A 21191-nucleotide genomic window follows, 5' to 3' on the forward strand; every position below is an offset into this window, starting at 1 on the left:
AGCCAGTCTGGAGGAACTGCTGGGCATGGAAGCAATGTGTCTACTGCCTGCAACCATGCCGTGGTCTGTGAACCTTGCCTGTGCCTGCTTTTGGACCTGACACTATTGGTGACTGACCTTGGACTGTGTCTGACCTTGCTCTTGGACTCTGGACTCACTCCTGGCTTTATCTTGTGCTCTGACCACCGGTTTGACTTGGCTTTTGCTCTTGGAAATCCCCTTTGACTTTGGCCTTAAGGTTTGGATTTGAACCACCCTGCTTGGGCTGGCCCAGCCTGTGACACAGTCTCTGGACTGCTGTGCTTGTATTATTACTCAAATAGGTGGCTTCCTAATCAATTGGGAAATTTAGCTTTAAAAGATACAAGTGAGAGGTTGTCACTGGGATTCTCCACCTATGTTTACAGGGATTATTCCTTTAGAGAACTCTCATGGAAAGGTTTTTTTTATTGAAGAGACATAAAATGGCAAGTGTTCAGAAATCACACTCAGCAAACATACAAGGCTAATTAAGAAAATGAGATAGGAAAGGGTGAGAAAGCAGTTTATGATTAGTAATAATTAGTCTTGAAAATAGAGGTTCATGGAGATAGCAGGAAAACAACCATTGTTTCATTAACAGCACAAACAGATCTGGAGGTATATGGCACACACAGCACTTGGCTGGGGAGCCCAGTTATAGGGTGAAATGCTCCCTGGGACAAGTTGACATCTCTGCTCCAAAAACAATGGCTTAATGGCTGTCTCTGAAGGTGGACAATGGAGTTGGAAGAGACTTCCTGAAGTGGACTATAGGAGCAAAAGGAGCTTGATGACCCTTTGAACACCAGATGAAAAAAGCTACCAGGTTTGCTAAATAGTTTGGGTGTCACTTGGTATGTTGTAGAAGCGATTCCACGCATTGGGTGTTGCTTGATTTTAATAAATGTTTCATTTAATTTAGAGTAAAAGATCAGATGGTTTGTAACAACAAAGAATGTGCAAGCTAAACTGAGTGGAAAGCCTTACACAGAAATTTCCCTGTGTGTTTTCTAATCCATAGATGGAGTCAGCCAGTAAAAGATGGTTATCTCACAAAAAGTGTAAAGGGGTGGGGAGTAGGCAGCTGTTTCAGGAAAAGGCTATCATCATTCCAATCAATCTGTGGAGAGATGATGGACTGCATCTCAAAGCATGCTGTGAAGCCCATGGGTGTGATCACTGGGGGAAACCACATGTTGAGCTGTCGCTGCTCCTTAATAAAAGGCTCAGATGGCTTTTAGTCATTAAGAGAAACTGAGGCAAATGGCTAGCATGGCAACTTGTCTACGTTACCCAGGCAAGGTGGTGATAGTGACTGGTGGCACCAGAGGCATCGGCCTGGCCATCATGAGAGAATTTGGTGAGCATGGAGAGAACTGGTTATGGATGGAGGAATGGGCAATTTCTACCAGAAGGTGCTAGGGTGAAGCCAAACAGGAAGACTATGATGAATGGCTCCCTAATTATCCAATCTGGCATGGAGAGAAATTGGGAGGGAGGAAAATGTGTTTTTTATACCCTAAGAGGCACTTGTGTCTGTACTGTGAGCACAATAAAGACTCACTGGAACCTTATGGCATAAGGCCTTGTGGAGTAGAGACTATTTGCTATAAATAGTTGTTTTTGTTGATGTAAAAGCTATCATTTGCTTTTTACATGTTCCTGAAGTGATTTGTTGCATTAAAAACAGCTGAAAAGAACTATCCTTATCCACCATGGTTCAAATTCTAGGAAGAGCAGGGCGGAGACTGGAGGAGGATGGTTTCTGTTTTAATAGCAGGTGATGCTACACCTCCTGAATAGCAACCTCGAGTAAAGCTCTTGAAGCCCAGCCAGCCAGAATGCAAGGTGATGATCATACTTCTGGATCCCTTGTCTGACACTCAGACTGTGAGCCTGTGGCTGAAGAATTGGGTGCCCATATTTCAGGAGTAAGAGTGGCATTTTTTTCTGGCTGGGCCTCAGTGTTGGGGTAGGCTTGACTTGTTGAATGCCTGCTTCTGAGGCTGCAATTAATTTTCATTGGGGGAACGGCAGCCATACTGGTTTAAATAGGATGAGCAGATGCAAAAGGAGACCCAACCCCTACTCTTTTAGACGGTCTAGAAGAGGGTTCCCCACCATCAAGGTGCAGTTGAAAGAGATCTGTTATCCTTATGCCCTCTTTGACAGTTCCTGAGGATATTTGGTTGGCTAGAGAAGGAAAGAGGATGCTAACCTGGGTGGCCCTTTAGAATGGTTGAATAGGGTCATTTTGATATTTTATTTATTTCATTAATAGCCCAGTTTTTCTCCCAAATTGGGACATAAAATGGTTTACAACATTCTCCCCTTTTCCATTTTATTCTTACAACACCAACCCTGTGAGGCTGAGAGTGTGGGACTAACCCAAGGTCAACATGCAAGCTTCCATAGCAGAGTGGGGATTTCAGCCTGCCCATCACAAATGTAACATGGATGACAGGATTTTCCCATCCCATCATCTGAAACACAAGACATTGCAATGGACAGTTCGTAAATTCAACTGAGAGCCGGTGAGATGTGATTAGAGCTTGACTAGGTTCCAGGAGAGCTGTGTCCCAATTCCCTCTCTTCCATGGATGTTTGCTGGGTGATCTTGGGGCAGTCACATTATTTCAGCCTAAGCTACCTAAGAGAGTTCTTATTGTAAAGAAGAAATGGAGAAAAGGAGAATGATGTAAGTTGCTTTGGGACAAACACTAACACCCCAGGGGAAACGCCAGGTATTAATGAAATAAATGAATAAACTGTAAGTCACTGTGTACAAATATCTAACCATCTGAAGAAAAATGGGGCTAGAACAGTTCTGTCCACCTTCCTTTTGCTATCCAACATTGCTATTTGTTCAACTCCCAGGATGATTCCTTGTCTTTGTGTGCGTGTGCATGCATGCTTGGCTTTTCCTCCTGCCGCTGTTGAAGTGTTGTTCATGATCGCTAATGAAAGATCCTGTCCCTCAGGCATGGGTTTTGGTTGGTTGTCAGGGGAAAGTAAGAAAGTCTCTTGATTAATTTTTTCTGGAAGTTCTATCTGGAAAGGATGCTGCTGAAAAAAAATGTATTCTAATAAAAGGCAATTTAAAAGGTAGAGCTCTGTATGTGCATATTTTTTTCCTAAGAAAACTTGTTTATCAGCCTATAATACAAATTAAGGATATTTGCACTGATGAATACGCAAGGTGGCATTTTATTCCACCGTAATGAAATTTACTTTGTACTCACAACATTTTTTTAAATAAAGGCAGCTGAGGGATGACTTTACAGGCCACTCTAGCCTGTTTCAAGTCTCAAAGTTTAGTCCTAGAGCATATTCTTGGTTGCCTTATTGAAATGTCAGCTAACAGAAGAATGAGTAAGTCAGACTCAGTTTGGTGCAGTGGTTAAGAGTAGAGATGGGCATGATCTGAAATATGAACCAAAATTAAGCACAAACCAGGCCAGTTCATGGTTCGCAAACCTCGGTTCATCAGATCCCATTTCTGATGAACCACCACAAACTTTAGGCCGGTTCGTTTGGTTCGTTTTTTGGTTCGTGACTGCAGACAGCCTGGTGCCAATCAATAAGTTTCCTAGGCAACAGGGGATGGACTTCCTGCAGACTTTCTGATGGCCTGGAAGTGACCTTCTGCTGAGCCAGAAGTGGCGATTTTCTGACCTGGGTGTGACATTTTCACGAACCAAATGAACTGGATCATGAACCAGGGGCAGGTTCGTGAAAGTTCGTGATTTGTGAAATTTGACAAACCACGAACCACATGGTTTGGTTTTTTCCCGGTTCGTACCCATCTCTAGTTAAGAGTGCAGGACTCTAATCTGGAGATCTGGGTTTGATTCCCCACTCCTCTACTTGAAGTCAGCAGGGTAACTTTGGGTCTGTGACAGCTTCTAGGAGCTCTCTCAGCCCTAACGACCTCACAGGGTGTTTGGTTCTGGGGATAATAACATACTTTGTAAACTGCTCTGAGTGGGCGTTAAGTTGTCCTGAAGGGCAGTATATGAATCAAACGTTATTGTTGTTAAAGGAAATGTGCCCCACACAACCAGCAGGACATTGGGAGAGCCTTCTATTCTCTTTATTGGAGACAGTCTAGTGGTTTGTTTGTGGTGAGAAGTTTTGCCTCTGGAAGGTTGCCCTTCCTGAAACACTTCCACAGGCAAAGTGTTTGTGAGTTTCTTTGAAGACTTAAATGGTACAAAAGGCAGCAACTGAGTCTTATAAACAAACAAAGAAATCTAGTGATATACATCTCTGTGTCTGCCAAGCATCTGAGTTTTGTCTTGCATTCCTTTCTCCCCTTGCCCTTCAGTTCGCCAAGGCGCCAATGTGGTCTTCTGTTCACGAGCATGTGGAGGTGAGTCAAGAGCCACTTTCCTTTCCTCCCATGACAGGTTCCCCTTATTTGCTTAAAAAATGACACCTCTATAGTTAAACATCTTGAGGCAGCCTACAAAGGAAAACTAATTAAAATCAGAAAGGCACACAGAACTGATAGTTAAAATGCAATAAAAACCCAGGAAGATCATTACGAAAACATAAAATGAGGGTTACTTACCTAAAATGTTTTATTGATTCAATTTTTATATAGCTTCTCTTCAGTTAAGATCTCAATTAAGACCTCAGGCTAGAAGCTGACTATAATAACAATATCCAAAGGAAAAAACCTGGTTTAAAAGTCGAAGTAAAAAGAAATGTTTTGGGCCTGGTGAGGCTCAAGGGGAAAGGCATTCCACATGGTCCGGTGGCCACCTGAAGCAAGGCTTCAGGAGAGGATCTTAACTGGGGAAACGTGCAGCTCTTCAAGGACCCTGGCTCCCAGCCATTTATGGTCTTGGAGGTAAGAAATGACCTTCTGCTTTGCTTGTGGCCTGGAACTGACAGGGAGCTAGTAGAGATCTCTGGGCACGGGAGTGAGATGATCCGTGTACCCAGCCCCTTACTCTCTCCTGCTTCCAATATATATTAGGTTAGCAAATATAAAGAAAATACAAGGTTGAGAAAAGTAGTTACAAGGAGGAGAGGAAGCTGGAATGATAAGATTGGGGCCAAAGTGGGAACTCTCGTCTTCTCCTTCAAGTACTGCAAAAGAAAGAATACTGGTAAGAAATTTTAAATTTCTTTCATCAAGGAGAATGTTGCAAACACACCAAGAGAAATATGCAGATGACGGGAGGTAGGATTGTCAGACATTTTCTGGCATCTGTATACTCATCCGTCATTAAGTCGTTTCCCCCTATTTAGTAGGCAACAGGAAACAGAATCTGTTCCCCCAAGGAGCTTCCACCTTTCCAAATAGACAGTATTTATTTAATTTTGCAGCACTTCTAGTCTACCTTTCTCTAAAAAGAGAAAGCAATCAAGCAGGGGGGGGGGGACAGGTACACATTTAGCAAATATGCTTGTGTGTATTTGGAGTTTTGGCACAGTTGGAAAAACAGACCCAGGGATAAATCAAAGGCTATGAAAAAAGGGGGGGAAAGGCATTGCAGATTTATTCCACTGGCAACTGTTCTGTTCTATCTCCTTGCAGCGGAAAGGGGACAAGCAATTCAGAGGGAGCTGCAGGATTCTGGGTGCCCAGGAGAGGCGTTCTACCAAGTCTGTGATGTCACCAATGAGGCAGACATTCAGGTAGGTTAAAATTGGGTAAACACTGGTGCTTCTTTGGGGGTTCTTCAGCATTTCCTAGAAATGTTATTTCATATCTGTACCCAAAACCATTCTCCTTATGGTTGTCTGAATAGGTTGTGACAGAGTTGCTTTTCCTCTTCATTTATGCTCTTCTTTCATATATTCCTTGTCCCCTTCTGAGTCACATATCTCTCCTCTGCTGAAGGCCTTGTATGGAGTCCCAATTCCTCCATGAAGGTTAAACTTCTAGTCCTCACTGTCATACATTATCCTTCCCTTGACTGGTGCAAGAGGTTTCTGGAGTCTGACAATGGGTTGGGCACAGCAGTTGAACACAAACATTGCCTCTATGACTGTGGACCCTGTCAGGTTTGAGGCAGGTCACACAGTTCAGAGTTCCTCATCAACCAAATACCTGAGCACCCCCTTCCCAAAGCCGCAGCTTGCTTTGCCCCCCACCCTTCATATGCACCCTCTTCTTTAGTTGCTGGGTTACACCTCCCAACCTCTGCCACCATTCACCTGGCTGATGGAGGGGGGAAACCAGGGGAAATAAGCCCAAGAGCTCCGGAGCTCTTCCTTGTCGTGCAGGAAATGATGTCATTCCTGGAGCAACAAGGAAGAGCTCTGGAATGCTTTCATTCTTTGTACTCACATGAAGTATGTTCCCCCTGAGTGCCTCCTCTCGGGCCCCCACCCCCCATCCCCAGGTTGAGCCCCAAGAGATCTGGCAATCCTATTGGTCACTCCTCTCCTCCCCTCCCATTTGCTACCCATCCTTCTCTGTCTCCCAGGCTTCAAAAAGTTTTGGCCAAGGGTAGTTCCAATTGTTTCTTGCAATTGAATGACAGAATCATCAATACTGTACTTATCCTTGCCTGATTTCTCTTTATCCTCTTTTCCTACAGAGGCTGATTTTGGTAACTATAGAACGTTACGGATGCCTGGACTGCCTGGTGAACAATGCTGCAGATGGTGAGTGATTTTCAAACTGTTGGGCTCAGGGAAGAATTTGGGATGGATGAATCTGGGCACAAGTGTATTCCTTGACTATTCCAGTTCACAGATTTCATCTGTTCGAAGAAGAGAAGAAGATCCTGCAGAAGGCAGGAAGCTCTAACTAGATTGGGCAATAAGAGTGTATCTTCTTTCTAAAAGGGTTTTTGCTTGCCTGTCTGCAGAATAATATATTTAGGCAGAAGGCTTTAGCTCTTCTCTTTGCAACCACTTCTTAGCCATGATAATCAAAAGAAACCTCCATATTTCTTTTTTAAAAAAGATTACTTCCCAAACAAACAAACATGAAAACCATAAACATATTCTGCTGCCGGGGATCTGTTCTCTTGCTCTTTCTGGACCTTTCCTCTGTGAAACTCACTTCTTTTTTATATCCACTTGATCCTCTTCTAAACAGTTGAAACTGGAACGATAGATGATGTGACTGCCGAAGACTTCCGCAACATGATGGAAGTCAATGTTGTGAGCTGTTTGTTAACATCAAAGGTGAGCGATTCTAATGTATAACTACTTTTCCTCTTCCCTGGGGCTTAACCTGGGGGCATATATATAAAAAAGTGAAATAGAGAAACCCCTGGAGTGGAATACGTATTAGTGGTGCAATGCTTTACCTGCCTTAGTCAGTTCTCTGGTGCCCAAATCAGAATGACAGGAGTAGGGCCAAGACTGTACAACTGAGGACTTGCTTTGCACCCTGAGCATTCACTCTCACCATCTCCAGCTGCAAGAATGTTCACTTGTTGTGCTGGAAAGGGTCTTTCCCAATCAGCACTTTTAAAGTAGGAGGATTAATGTTCTGACTCCAATATATGACATCTTTATAAGTTTCTCTTTTGAGATCAGGCATGCTGTTTCTCCTCATATTTTGTATACAGTACTCTCTGCCCTACTTACGAGAAACAAGAGGAAACATCATCAACATTGGCAGTCTCCGAGGTGTTATCGGAGGGAAGAATCTTTTGTCATATAACACGAGCAAGGTAATCCGATTCCTGACCCAAGGATGTTTTTGAACATTTCTGCTCCTGTGCCTTTAATCGCAACTTGATTGGCAGCTGAATGTTTTCACAGCATGGTGGTGGACACTTTCACGGACTTTGAATAGCTCCACCTGCTGGCTCTTGTAAATTAAGTCGCGACAAAAGTCACCAGAGGAAGCCAGGTTCAGATTTTTCAAGTCAGTTGGCAATTCTCATACATGAGGCTAAATCCAGTCTGTAAACAGTCAAGGTTTTATGGAATATACAATGTAATATACATTTGTCTTCTTTTCACTAACAGGCTGAGAAAAGCTTAATTAAACCTCAAAAGTAAAAACATTGTACGTCTTTCACCCTTACCTACAAACCCCAAGTTGGGTTGCCAACCATTTGAGAATAAAAATGGCATGTGTCTTCTAACATACGCTTAATAGGAATGTCATTTACTAAGTGATGTCATTTACATCCATCCTATGAACAGTTTGGTGCCTGAAGTAATTCAGATCAGGCCCCACTAACTTGTCCAGATGGAACAGACCTTTGAGGAGGTGGTGATGCTGAAAGTCAATGCTGACAGATGAAGAGGTCTGGCCCTATACCCTGGATCGTCTCCTCACTAGGTTGCCAACAGGCCTTGAGAAAAGTGCCCTGTCCCAAGAAAAGCTTAGTAGCTGCTTGGATTGTAGACATGATCACAAAAAACTTCTTATGCTCATCAGACTCTAGTTAATGGCATAAAAGAAGGCCAAGCCATTTCTGGTCAGTTGGCAACCCTCCTTTTGTGCCTTTATCTTGCAGGGTGCTGTGATCGCAATGACCAAAGCCCTGGCCATAGACGAGAGCAAATACGGAGTGCGAGTCAACAGGTAAAAATAATTATCCATACAGGATCTCCATAGTGCTCATTGCAGTGTGCAGAGGAATATCAGGAAAGAAGGACAGGTCCTCCATATCCCAGTGCCAGAAGCTAGCTAGCTAAGAGAGAGAATGAATATAAGATGATAAGGAACGGAAAATGGGAATTGGCATTCTTTGAATGCATCCAGACAATTTGAATGGAATCAATTTCTGGAGAAGGTATAATTAGTACAAATCCCCACATTTCCTTTCTCTTTTAAATATTGTTCTTTATGAAAGAGAAACGCAAAGCATAGATCTGGTGCCAACTATAACTTCTGCAATTACAACTTAAGAAATTAATCCCATTGTTCTCAGACCTGGTTTTCCTTAAAGCGGTGTTTAGGAAGAGTCTCTAAAGATGAGTGTTCATATCAAACCATGTGACATCACCAAAGCACCAAAACTACTGCACCAACAGATAGAGAATGTGGGAGGTTGTCTTCCTACTAAACGGGTCTCTCCCAGGGCCGAATCCACATTACCTTCGCGCGTCCCGGTGTTGCGCTAAATGTCCGCGAAACACCCGGAAGTATAGAGTCTTTCAAGCGCGATTTCAGAAATCGCGCTTGAAAGACGCTATACTTCCGGGTGTTTTGCGGACATTTAGCGCCGCGCGGAGGTAATGTGGATTCGGCGTGCAGAAAAGTACAGCTTTGTAAATCAACTAAAACAAAAAGAATCTGGGGGGTGAGGGGAGGAATTCAAGCTTCAGTGACATCCAAATCTGCTCCATGAAGCCCAGAAAGTAAAAAAGCAGCAGTTAAAGGAGAAAAAGTAGTGGGAGGTGGGGACGGGGAGAAATCAACCTGCCTAAGAGCTTCCAAAATCCCGAGGAGGAGATTTGGTGAAGCTGATAACAGCCCTCCAGTGATTTCTTGAACGCCTGCATATTGTGTAGCAAACTATCTGTACGTTTTAAATAATTGATTTACATTACTTCCACTACTTTTTCTTGTGCCATAACCAAAGGATTTCTTAATTATCCATGGGCTGCGATTGCAGAGGCTGCATTCCATTCTGTATTTTTCTGGGATGTATAAAGGAATAATCATGCATATGATTGTAGGGTGCATCAATCCATGTAGTGAGTTAAACTGTAAGATGGAACTTAATGTCCTTCTAGAAATTTTAATTCCAAAGCATTTTGAATTCTAGCCTCTCACCAGGTAATATCTGGACTCCTATGTGGGAAAAGTATGCAAGTCAGAACATGGATCCAAAGGCAACAATTCGGGAAGCCGAATGTCATCAGGTAAGTGTGTTGCAGAAAAAACAGGAGCAATGGGGCTGCCCATCTGATTCTGCCATCCTTAGGGTGTGGCCTGCAGTTACCCCTGAATGACAACTACAGAGATCAGTGCCCAGGAGAATATGACAACTCTGCATGTTAGTGGAAGCAGAAGTCCTAGAGTGCCTGGTTACAGAGGGTGGATGCTCAGACTTCTATTTGTCCTATGGCAGCAGCATCCTTGCTGAGCCCCCTCCCCAGGCACTGTCTCCTGATCTCCCAAATCAGAACTGGCAACCCTAGCTCTACCATGGCCTCTACCCAGATGGCCCAGACTTGTCCAGTCTCAAAAACTAACAATGCAAAGAGAATCACAAGAGTCAGTACCCAAACAATATATTCTAAGGAAATAAAGTACTTACAAAATCAATTGTTTGTTATTATTTCACACATACACAAATTGCCTTCAATATATTATAGTACACGCAATCATCCACCTTCAGACCTGTACATAAAGTGCTGCATCCAGTACAATTGATGAAAATTCCTATGAACAATCATTTGACATCATTTAAAGTGCTATTCAAAACAACTTATAATGATGGTGATAGAATACATAAAGTTCATAAAGTTCATAGGATCATTGCCAAGTACAGATCAGAGTGTGCAGGATGGAATAAACCATCTGACGGGCAGACTGGTTCGCTATATAGGTCCCGTTTCCATTCTTTATCAAAGATGGTTAAAGAGCCGACGTTAATTGCACCATTCCAGAAACATCCTATTCAAACACTAATAACCCAGACGTCAGGTAGTGCTCCTAAGGAACGCAGCCTTCCTTAGGAGCACTACCTGACATCCGGGTTATTAGTGTTTGAATAGGATGTTTCTCAGCTCTTTAACCATCTTTGATAAAGAATGGAAACGGGACCTATATAGCGAACCGGTCTGCCCATCAGATGGTTTATTCCATCCTGCACACTCTGATCTGTACTTGGCAATGACCCTATGAACTTTATGTATTAATGTAATAATAAATAAATAAATAAATAATGTAATAAATGAATATTCTATCACCATCATTATAAATCGTTTTGAATAGCACTTTAAATGATGTCAAATGATTGTTCATAGGAATTTTCATCAATTGTACTGGATGCACTAGCACTTTATGTACAGGTCTGAAGGTGGATGATGCTGTGTACTATAATATATTGAAGGCGATTTGTGTATGTATGAAATAATAACAAACAATTGATTTTGTAAGTGCTTTATTAGTACTTTTTTCATTAGGACATCACAATATATTGTTTGGTTACAATCTCAAAAACTAAGCTGGGACAGCTCTGGTTTGTACTAGGATGGGAAATCACCAAGTAAATCTAGAGTTTCTACCCAGAGGCAGGTAATGGCATATGGCATAACCCTCTGAACATCTCTTTCCCTGAAAACCCTACAAGGTCACCGTAAGCCAGTTGTGGCTTGATAGCAAAAAAAAAAAAAAGTTCTCCCACATGTAAGATGGTAATAGAAGGTCAAGCTTTGAATACACTGCTAAAAAAATTAGTCAGAATTTGGCATCAGAGGAACCTAATTCTACTGCTAATAAATCCCACCTTGCTGAGATTCAGCTCATGATCTAATCTCACATTAGAAGAGTATAGAACTCTACCTTTCTCTTCTTTTGTACTTATAGCTTCTTGGACGTTTTGGGACCCCAGAAGAAGTGGCCTTGGGCGTCCTGTACCTGGCTGCTGATGGAACTTTCTGTACTGGTTTCAACCTCGTGATCAGTGGTGGAGCGGAAGTTGGCTTTGGGACAAAGGACGTGGTGGATCCTCAGCCTGGCAAAAGTGTGCGTGGGAGCTTTCAAGGTCCCACTAGGAAGCCTTAAAGCTGTAAAGAGGGTGGGGATAAGAGCTAACAGTCCAGCTGTCATTTATTCAAAGTCATCCGTCCAAGAAGAATTGCTTCAAAGAGTCGTTGCATCATGAAGCTGTAGCAAAAGGGGATAAAAAGTGAGAGACTCACGAGTCAGTGTGGTGTAGAGGTTAGAGTCAGACTAGGAAGGTCTGGAATAAAAGATGGCAGCCCCATCTTGGATTCAGCTTCAACTGGCCCAAACTCTGATACTCTAAGCAGAAGCTCAGCTGTGGAATGTCCCTTCTCTAATTAGGCTTTATTTTGTCAGATGCATGCTCCCAAGGACAACGGGACCGTGAAATGGTTGAACTTCATTAAATGCTTCCTGTTGATGTTTTCTATTGAATTCCTTTGACTATCAACTGTGTGTGTTCTTATCCCAAATCCCATCATACAATAAAGAAAAGAAGTGCTATAAATATGCTGTCACTTTGATGCTTACGCATGAGTTTTCATCAAGATTTGCCCTTTCTAGTTGAGCTGGGAAGGCGTGGAACAATCTATCAAGAAAGCTGAAAGAATGAAATCTCTTTTTTTCAAAAAAGAGGGAGATCAAAGTAGAAGAGCTTACAAACATAGGATGGAGGGTAAATGTCCATTTTGAAGGTATTACTGAGTTTTGGGGAGGGGATTACATGGAAAACATTAAGTCAGGATGAGTAACCCTACAAATGAAGAGATGGCACAACAAGCCTGCGGTATAATTGCACAATTCATTCTAATTCTGTAATTAGAATATCAATTCTCTCTTCTTCCAATTCAAGAATGTCCATGTTTATCAAAGTCTTTCTCTAGAAGACTTAGAGCAGTGGTGCCCAACATTTTTGCGTATGAGACCCCTTTCTAATCTCAACAAATTTCCTAGACCACCCACATGATAGCAGTAGACAGTTCTATTACTATCCACTGATTGAGAAAACCATTGACAAAAAGATGAAAATTACAGTTCTTAGAGCACATATGGATTTCCCAACCCCTTGCAACAACTCCATAGCCCCTCTGGTGTCTTCAGCCCCCCACATCGGAACCACTGCCTTAAAAAAAGGCCTTGTCAGACATTCCATCCACAGGTGGTTCCCTTTTCATTAAAGAGTACAGTTTTTAAAGAATCACTCTGCTGATGTGATTCATACCTTTAAAGAAGGCTTTACAATGGACATCTGCACAATTCCACTGTGTTTCCTGGCGCCCACATTTTTCTTTCCAAAACAAGGAATCAGTCCTGATTTTCTCCACCTCATTGGAGCAGGAGAGGCCTCAGGACACTTAAACAACACTAACAACCTCATTTGTGCAACGGGGCTCAAGTCTTGGACAGAGTGGCCTCTGGAGCTCCAGGAATGGTCACTGCAGACCCTATGGTGCCCCCAGAAATCACACAATTGCACATTCAAAAGCAGTACATCCTGATTAATGTGATATTATTTAACTCCATGTGATGAAAACCTTCAGCTGCTCTTTCTGCACATTAAGTCTTTATTCAGGGGGTGGGATATTTTTTTCCAGTCTTATTGGTAACCTTTAAAAAAGCACCGATAGATTCCTCATGACATCATCTGATTTTCCTTTTTCTGGTTGCTTTGATGGAAGTGTGGAGGGGGAGGTATGATTTCTGCATTCCTCACCCTCATCCATGCTATTCCCCAACGCAACTGCTGGCAGGCTTTTTTAAAAGTATTGGTTGTATATTAATTATTTTTATTATTTTATATTTTGCAAAACAACCGAAAATAACAAGAAGATAAGACAAAACGGGGGAAAGCTTCCATCCAAACTGGCTATTATTTATATATATTAATTGAATCCATTTCTAAATAATAATTCTGTAAAATAACTATTCAGTACCTTCATCAACACTTACTTAATTGCTAAGTTTTGGTAGTAGGTATATGGCCATACCATCTCTTATAGATCAGAGGGGGGTGTCTTTTCTTCTTCCTCTTGATCCACAGTTTCTCCACTAGCACTGCCACCACCCCAACTGAAACAGGTTCTTCCCTTTACAAAGTCTTCGAGCAAGCTGGTGAACCACTGAACATGTACAGAGTTCTAGCACATGACTGAACAAGCTGCACATATGTGAGGCCTAACAAAACTTATCTTAGCCAAGAAAGGTCTTTAAGTATAAAAGCCTACAGAATATAGACAGCATATAGGATGGGGAAAATAGAACTGGGGCAAGGTTTGCAGCCATAAAAAGGAAATGAAACAAGTTGCTACAGTCTATCTACCACATTAAAGGTTCCCACAGAGTAATCTTGTTAATTACTATTTATTTATTATTGTTGTTGTTGTTGTTGTTGTTGTTGTTGTCATTTATAATCTGCCTTTATCACTGAGACTCAAGGAAGATTACATAGTGTGAAATTAGCACAGTCAATATCAAGGATATTTCCATAAACAATGCCATAGGGAAAATAAAGGCAAGTTTATAAAGATGTAACATTAGCAAAAAAAAAATGCTGAAACAGAGCATAAGCAATTCTAGGACTGAGATTGGACAACACAGAACTAGCCAGAAGGATCATATTTAAAGCAACAGACAGGATGTAAGGCAATATAGTGTGAAGTCTATGGTACCTAATTTTTTTACTGAAGCCTTCCTTCTGCGCTCCCAGGGGCGAGGCTGAGATGTGGACTGCTGTGAGATATTGCTTCCTGGGCTGGATCCGAATGTCACTCACAGAGGATTATGGGGGGGGGGGAGGAAGCAGACATGCTTGGTCGGTCATCGTGCCTGCAAGAGAAAGACACATGTGGGCTTTGCCCCGTCCATGGCCAAGGCAAAGCCTGCACTCCAACATCTGAGAAGATGCACATAGTAGAGAGCGGCAGCGGCAGGAACCGGCTGATGTGAGACCCTCTGGTGAGGATGTGAACTGCCTTGGGGTGCTTTTACCTTTAAGGGAGAGAATGAGCAGGTAGTTACGAACACTTGGTCAAGAGTAGTTTCCTGGGCAACTGCCTCTGGGGCAGGCAGGGGCTGCTGCCACCATCCTCTCCCCCACCACGGCTAGTGGTCAGGTGAGTTTAGGTGATGGGACAGCCAGCACAAATCAGCTGGCTTAGCCACTGCCCCATCTCCTTCTTACCAGTAAGTACTATCTCTCCCCTTACTGAGATGGAACTTCAGAGTCAGATAACCTGCAAGGAAACATGAGTGGTTATTGTTAGTAGCTATTGTTTGCTCTTCTTCCCTTCAGCAAGCGCAAAGTCCCCAAAGTGCACCCAGTGCCTGCCACCATGGGCACCCTCTCTCCCGCCTCGCGTTCAAACTGCCCATGGCACACAGCAAACAGACAGAGCTTCCAGCCATGTGCTCACTTACCTGAGAGTGCGGGGGGGGGGGCTGGCCAGATGTTTTATAGGGTGCATTTGCGGGTGATTGGGTGCGGGGAGGAGGGCTCATCCATGCCAGGAGCACACGCTGATTGGTCCCCATGATAGTTCCCATCCTATGCTCCTTTTGGCCATGGGGGCAGGGCAGGGAGCTCTGATAGGGGGCTGAGTTTTCGCCATTCCATGGGAGCCTATGGGATACACCTTGTTCTTTCGTGGCGTAGCTCTTTTGCGCCACTGTGGGCATTCCTGCTTCTGGAAGGGCTTAGGGAGCAAACTAACTCCGGCCCCACCCTGCTCCCCGCCCCGTCCTGTGCTGACTTGGGGCTCTATGCCGCTTTTCCACTGCCGCCCAACCACCTCTTGCTTGCTGCGGCGCCAGCCTGCCAGCGGTGCTGCGCCTTGTGCCACCACCAACAGAAGGGCATTTACGCTCATGTAAGAGCCAGTTCCGCCATCGCAAGCCTTAGTTCGGTTCCTATTCACTTTCCCTGCACCCCTTAGGACTGCACTGCCCTATTAATATTCACTAAATTCGCATCCTCTTTTTAACCTATATACCTTTTTTCTTCTAAACTTAAGTAAACTAGGATTCTTAACTCAAATATTTTCTCCTTCTCCTTAATATATTTTTAAAAAGAAAGTAAATTGATTGGTTATTTATAGATCTAAATATCATTTATATTGTTTGGAATTTTAAAAATAAAACCTTTGAATCTAATATGTTGCTTGATGGTGTGATAATTATGTATTTTTTATAAAATTAACTGTATAGTAAGCAAATGAGAAGTCTATATCAAATATTTATAGGAAGGAGACCAAAGAGATGACACAGAATGTCAACATGTCTGAAGGAAAAGAAAAAGGAGCATGTAGTAACGACACGAGACAGGATCTGGATGCAAAGTCTGTCCCTCCAAAGATGGAGGCGAGAGTTTTATTAGTTTGTATTCAGGAAGTCCCGGATGCCCAAATATGGTTATAGCAACAGTTACAAGTTACACATTCCATTCTCAGCCAACTAAGCAAAATATGCTGTGATCAGACTTTTGTCTTATCTAGGAAGTATAACGGAAAGAAAGGTACATCATGAGCCTCTGAGCATAGGAGAATGTTACTTAGAGTGTATGGGAATGTTGTGCTCTGTGAATGGTGAGAGACTTATTGTTACACATTTAAACTACTCCCTGAGTCTTCCCGTGTGGCATGCCAACTGACCAGGAGATCAGGAACGTAGAAATGTAAAGAGCAATTAATGGAGGCTGTGTGGCATGCCTACTCCGGCCTACAGGAGCACAGAGAATTAGATGAGGAATTAGATTTCTCAGCCCTCATGGAAAAAATCTGAGAGACTTTGGTGATACAATTGCAAATTATTACTTCTCAAATTAAAGAGTCAACAGAATGTACTCAAGAATGAATCAAGCAAGCTGAAAAAAGTACTTATGATAAGATTAAAAAAGACATTTCAACCCTAAAACAATATTTTAGAGAAGGTACTAGCAGAAGTTCAAAAGAAAGTTCAACAAAACTCACCGGAGATTGCCAAAATTAAAGTCCAGCATAAAGATTTAGAATTGCATCAAGCAGTCTTATTTCAACAGTTGGAGGTGGCAAATCAAAAGACTGAAACTTTATAGACACAGAGTAGAATTTGCAATCCTTGATTCACATTTATCCCAGAAAATTTTGGGAAGACAAATATTGCAGACACTCTCTCTACGGTGCTACAAGACCATTTTATGACTGAAGCAGACTTTCCAGATATCGCTCAAACAGTCAACTCAAAATTTGTATTCAAAAATAGAAAACCCAGAGATATATTAGTTAAATTTACCCACAAGAGAACAAGAGACTTTATACTGAACAAACAGAGAAATCTCCACTTAACGTTCTGGGGACAGAACAGTTGAGGGGCATTGGTTGCTCCCATCGCATCCAGTGGTCCTTCCAGTCTCCCCTATGGTCTCCAATGAGCAGCGCTGGCAGTTGTTGTGGCACCCGCCCCCACTTGCCTCCACATAGCTGCCTCTCCTGGACCTTGGGGGACTGATCCTGGCTGCTGGGTCCCTCTTCACTCTTTGCAACCTTTCTGATCCCACTTTTCAGGAAGAGGGAACCTGTTTCTCACAGCTTGGAGGCAGATTTGCAAGCGCACGGAACTGCAACCACCTTATTGGAAATGGGGGTTGGACTGGCACGAGGGTGGGTGCCTTGTCTGCACATTCAGTGTTACCTCTGCCTTGCCCTGACAAGGATACCTGCTCCCTGATGGGGGGGGGTGTTGGTGGGCAGTGGAGATCATGGCCTCTCCATTGGCACATTCTCCCCTTCTCCATTTTACTCTTACAACACCAACCTTGTGAAGTAGGCTAGGCTGAGAGTGTGTAACTGGCCCAAGGTCACCCAGTAAGCTTCCGTGGCAGAGTGGAGATTTGAGCCTGGGGTCTCCCAGAGCCTTGTCTAAACAGTAGAGATGGGCACGAACCACACAAAAAAGAACCACTAGGTTCATGGTTTGTGGGTTTTCACAAACCAGGAACCACAAACTGACACAGAACTGGGGCCAGTTACGAACCAGTTCGTGGTTCGTGGTTCATAGGGTTTAAATGCCCCAGGGAAATGGCCATGTAAACTGTCCCTTTACGACCAAAATGAACCAGTAGACCAGTTCATGGAAGTTTGTGGAAAGGAACTTCCACGAACCACAGGTTCGCGAACCACAAACTGGCCAGGTTCATGTGGGTTTTTTTGGTCGTAATTGGATTCGTGCCCATCTCTAAACACTACCCCATGCTGGGTTATGTTCTGTGGGGCTAAGGGAAGCGTCAAGTCCCATTGACTGGGAAAAAAGCAGGATAGAAATCTTTTAAATCAATAATGGTATGCAAAAAATGTCATCCTCTGTACTGCCATTAACAGTTTCTCTAGAATACATCTCTCATCACAGATTAATCACTGGAAGAGCATAGCTTATGTGTAAAGTGCAAGGAAAGAAGGCAGGGGACTGTTGCTGCAGCCTTCTCCCTGGTATAAATAATGCCCTGGCCCTTTAATATGACCTGAATGGACAGTATTTGCCAGGTAATGTTATTCATCTCCATGCTGGGAAAATCTTTAGGTGCCCATTTTTACATATTAAGCTTCTATTAAAGTGATTGGACATTTTTCACCAGGCCTGATGCCAGGCCTAGATGGGAGGGGATACAGCAACGGTATCTCGTGTGTCTTAACCAGTACATGCGTTGAAAACGTTCCCCATGTGAGAAAACATTAATTCCTGCCTCCCTTCCCCTGGAACAAATGAGAACTTCTTTTGTCTTTCAAATCCAGTTTGTGTCTCTTCTGCCACCCCTTCTCAGTTCATTGCTGTGACCGGACTGGGGAATTTTAATTTCCTTCTAATGATCCAGGCTACTGTCAAGAGCAGAAGATCTTATTTCCAGCGTCATCTAACACGGCATAGCCATTGGCAAGCACCTGTGAACCCTAACTCCCAGGATGGTCGACTGTGTGTGCGTGTGTGCATGCTTGGCTTTTCCTCCCACCAGTGGTGAGGTGTTCTTGATGAGGACTGGTGAAAGATTTGGGTGGTTGTAATGTAAGGAAGACTCTTCATTTTTTTCTCTAGGATAGTTCTACCTGGGAAGGATATATATAAAAGGCAATTTGCAAAGTAGAATGAAGTTTATACTCCCAACATATACTCCCATCATGTTCTTGTTTGCATGATAGAAAGAAATCAGCTGACAGAACAATGAGGAAATGAAATGTACCCCCCACATAAGCAACAAAGCTTTGGGGAGGGCCTTCTCTTTATTGGAGACACTCTGGTGGTTGGTTTGTGGTTAGAAGATCTGCCTGTGGAAGGTTGCCTGTCCTGAGACAGAAAATACCTCTTCCACCCACAAAGTGTTTGTTGGTTTTTTTGAAGACTTAAAAGGTTGGAATGACAGGAATTGAATCGTGTAAACAAACAAATCTCATGATGTACATCTCTGTGTGTGCATGTGTGTGTGCCAAGCCTCTGAATTTTGTCTTGTGCTCTGTTCTCTCCTTTTCTTCAGTTTGCCAAGGTGCCAATGTGGTCTTCTGTTCTCGAACATGTGGAGGTGAGTCAAGAAGACCCGCTTGACTCACCTCTCAAGACAGGTTCCCCTTGTTTGCTTAAAAATGCCACCTCTACAGTGAACCTCCTTGAGTCAATTTACAAAGGAAAACAAAATAAAATGAGAAAGGCACTGAAAAATGTTAATTAAAAAACTTTAAATACCTTCTAAGAGCTGTACAAAAACAAAAAAAAGGATTAGTTGCCTCAAATGATTTATTTATTCAATATTCATACCACTTCTCTTCAGTTCTCGGTTAAGGCCTCAGGGTATAATAACAATATCCAAAGAACAACCCCATGTTTAAAAGTCTGGATAAAAAGAAATGTTTTGGCCTGGTGAGACTCAACGTGAAAGGCATTCCACAGGTTTTGTGGTCACCCACATCATCTTAACTGGTGGGGCCCAAAGTGACCCTCGGCATTGATTATGGCCAAGAGCAGATAGGCAGGTCATAGAGAGCTCTGGGCACAGGGGTGAGATTTTCCCTGTATCGAGCCTCTTACCCTCTCTTGCTTTCAATATATATTAGTTTAGCAAATATAAAGACAGTTCGAGGTTGAGGATAGTAGATACAGGGAGAAGAAGAGTCAGCTGGAATGATAAGACCGTAGCCAAAGTGGTAACTCCCATAGTCTGCTTCAAGCACTGCCAGAGAAAGAATACCATGGCCGTTTCCACACTACTTACCTTCATCCGGAACGCTGCGGAACATCGCAAAAAAAACATGGAAGATAGTGTCTTCTTACACGAGTTTTGCGTGATGTTGTGCAAAACTCACGCGAGAAGATGCTATCTTCTGTGGTTTTTTCGCGACATTCCACAGTGTTCCGGATGAAGGTAAGTAGTGTGGAAATGGCCCAGTAAGAAGTTTTCAGTTCCATACATCAAGGAGAGTGTAGCAAACGCACTGTGAGATTCTCCCGGCTCTTATCCCATGACAGCTTGTTCAGCCGTCATGTCTCCAATCCTGACTGACACCAGAAGGGCCTCCTAAGATTCTGAAAAAGAGTGTGGAGTGGGTTAACGTCACCCAATATTCCCTCACTGCTCTCTTGGATAGGTTCTGACCTCTGTGCATCCTCGCCAGACATCTTTCTTTCCTCCCCAGCTTGTTAGTGGACTTCCCTTTTATTCTCTCACCACTCCCAGCCTCCAACCCGCAGCAATCTTGATGCCCGGGCAGCTCTAGACAGCCCTGATTAAACCCTGATTGAGCCTCCAGCTGATGGCATCCAACCTGCTCCTTCTCCTTGTCCTCCTGATGCATCCCACCTGCCTCTCCCTGTCGTCTGCCTGACTGCTGTGGTGCTACTGCTCATGGAATCGCTCTGTGGCCAGCTACCCTCTCCATCTGACCCACACCACAAAGCGTCTGGTCAGTCTGGGCCTCTAGGGCTCCCCCTGTCTCCACCTCCACCCTGAGGCAGAGGGCCTATCAGCTTTGCTGACTGCTGCTCCCTTTCCCTTCTCAGCCATGGGTCTTGCCCAGTGCCGCAGCTGTGGAACGGATGGCCATGAGGACCCTGCAGCTGCTGGGCAGCCCACTGGGATTCTCACTGTCACTGCTGCCTTCGCCAACATACCCTCAGCTCCACCGAGCACTCTGGCCTCTCCACCTACCCCCACGGCCTCCTCAATGTTCTTGGGCACTGCTGCCTCTGAGAGAGTCATGAGTCAACAATGACTTGATAACCCAAAAAAGTTCTAGCACATGTAAGATGGTCATAATAAGTAGGGCTGTGAATATACTGGTGGGAAAAAAATGAAAGTCAGAATTCCCCACCAAGGAAACCTAAATTTTATAGCTATTAAATCATACCCTGCTGAGATTCAGCTCAGGATTTAATCTCACATTAGATGAGTATAGAATTCTATATTTCTCTTCTTTTGTATGCTTATAGCTTATGGGACATTTTGGGACCCCAGAAATAGTGACATTGGGTGTCCTGTACCTTGCTGCTGATGGAATTTTCTGCACTGGTCTAATCTTGTGCTCGGTGGTAAATTGGAAATTGGCTTTGG

General features: G+C 43.4%; 1 protein-coding gene across 1 annotated transcript; it reads left to right on the forward strand.

The window, feature by feature from the left end:
• Window positions 1-1293: 1293 nt before the first annotated feature.
• On the forward strand, window positions 1294-20853 carry LOC129339517 (17-beta-hydroxysteroid dehydrogenase 14-like). The gene is made up of 11 exons (XM_054994098.1): window positions 1294-1381; window positions 4349-4393; window positions 5570-5670; window positions 6579-6645; window positions 7085-7173; window positions 7563-7667; window positions 8466-8533; window positions 9723-9819; window positions 11492-11648; window positions 19125-19169; window positions 20642-20853. Exons 1-11 carry the CDS (start codon window positions 1294-1296, stop codon window positions 20851-20853), a joined length of 1074 nt encoding a protein of 357 aa, XP_054850073.1.
• The last annotated feature ends 338 nt before the right edge of the window (window positions 20854-21191 follow it).

This window comes from Eublepharis macularius, chromosome 12 (genome assembly GCF_028583425.1).
Source record: "Eublepharis macularius isolate TG4126 chromosome 12, MPM_Emac_v1.0, whole genome shotgun sequence".
Lineage (NCBI taxonomy): Eukaryota > Metazoa > Chordata > Lepidosauria > Squamata > Eublepharidae > Eublepharis > Eublepharis macularius.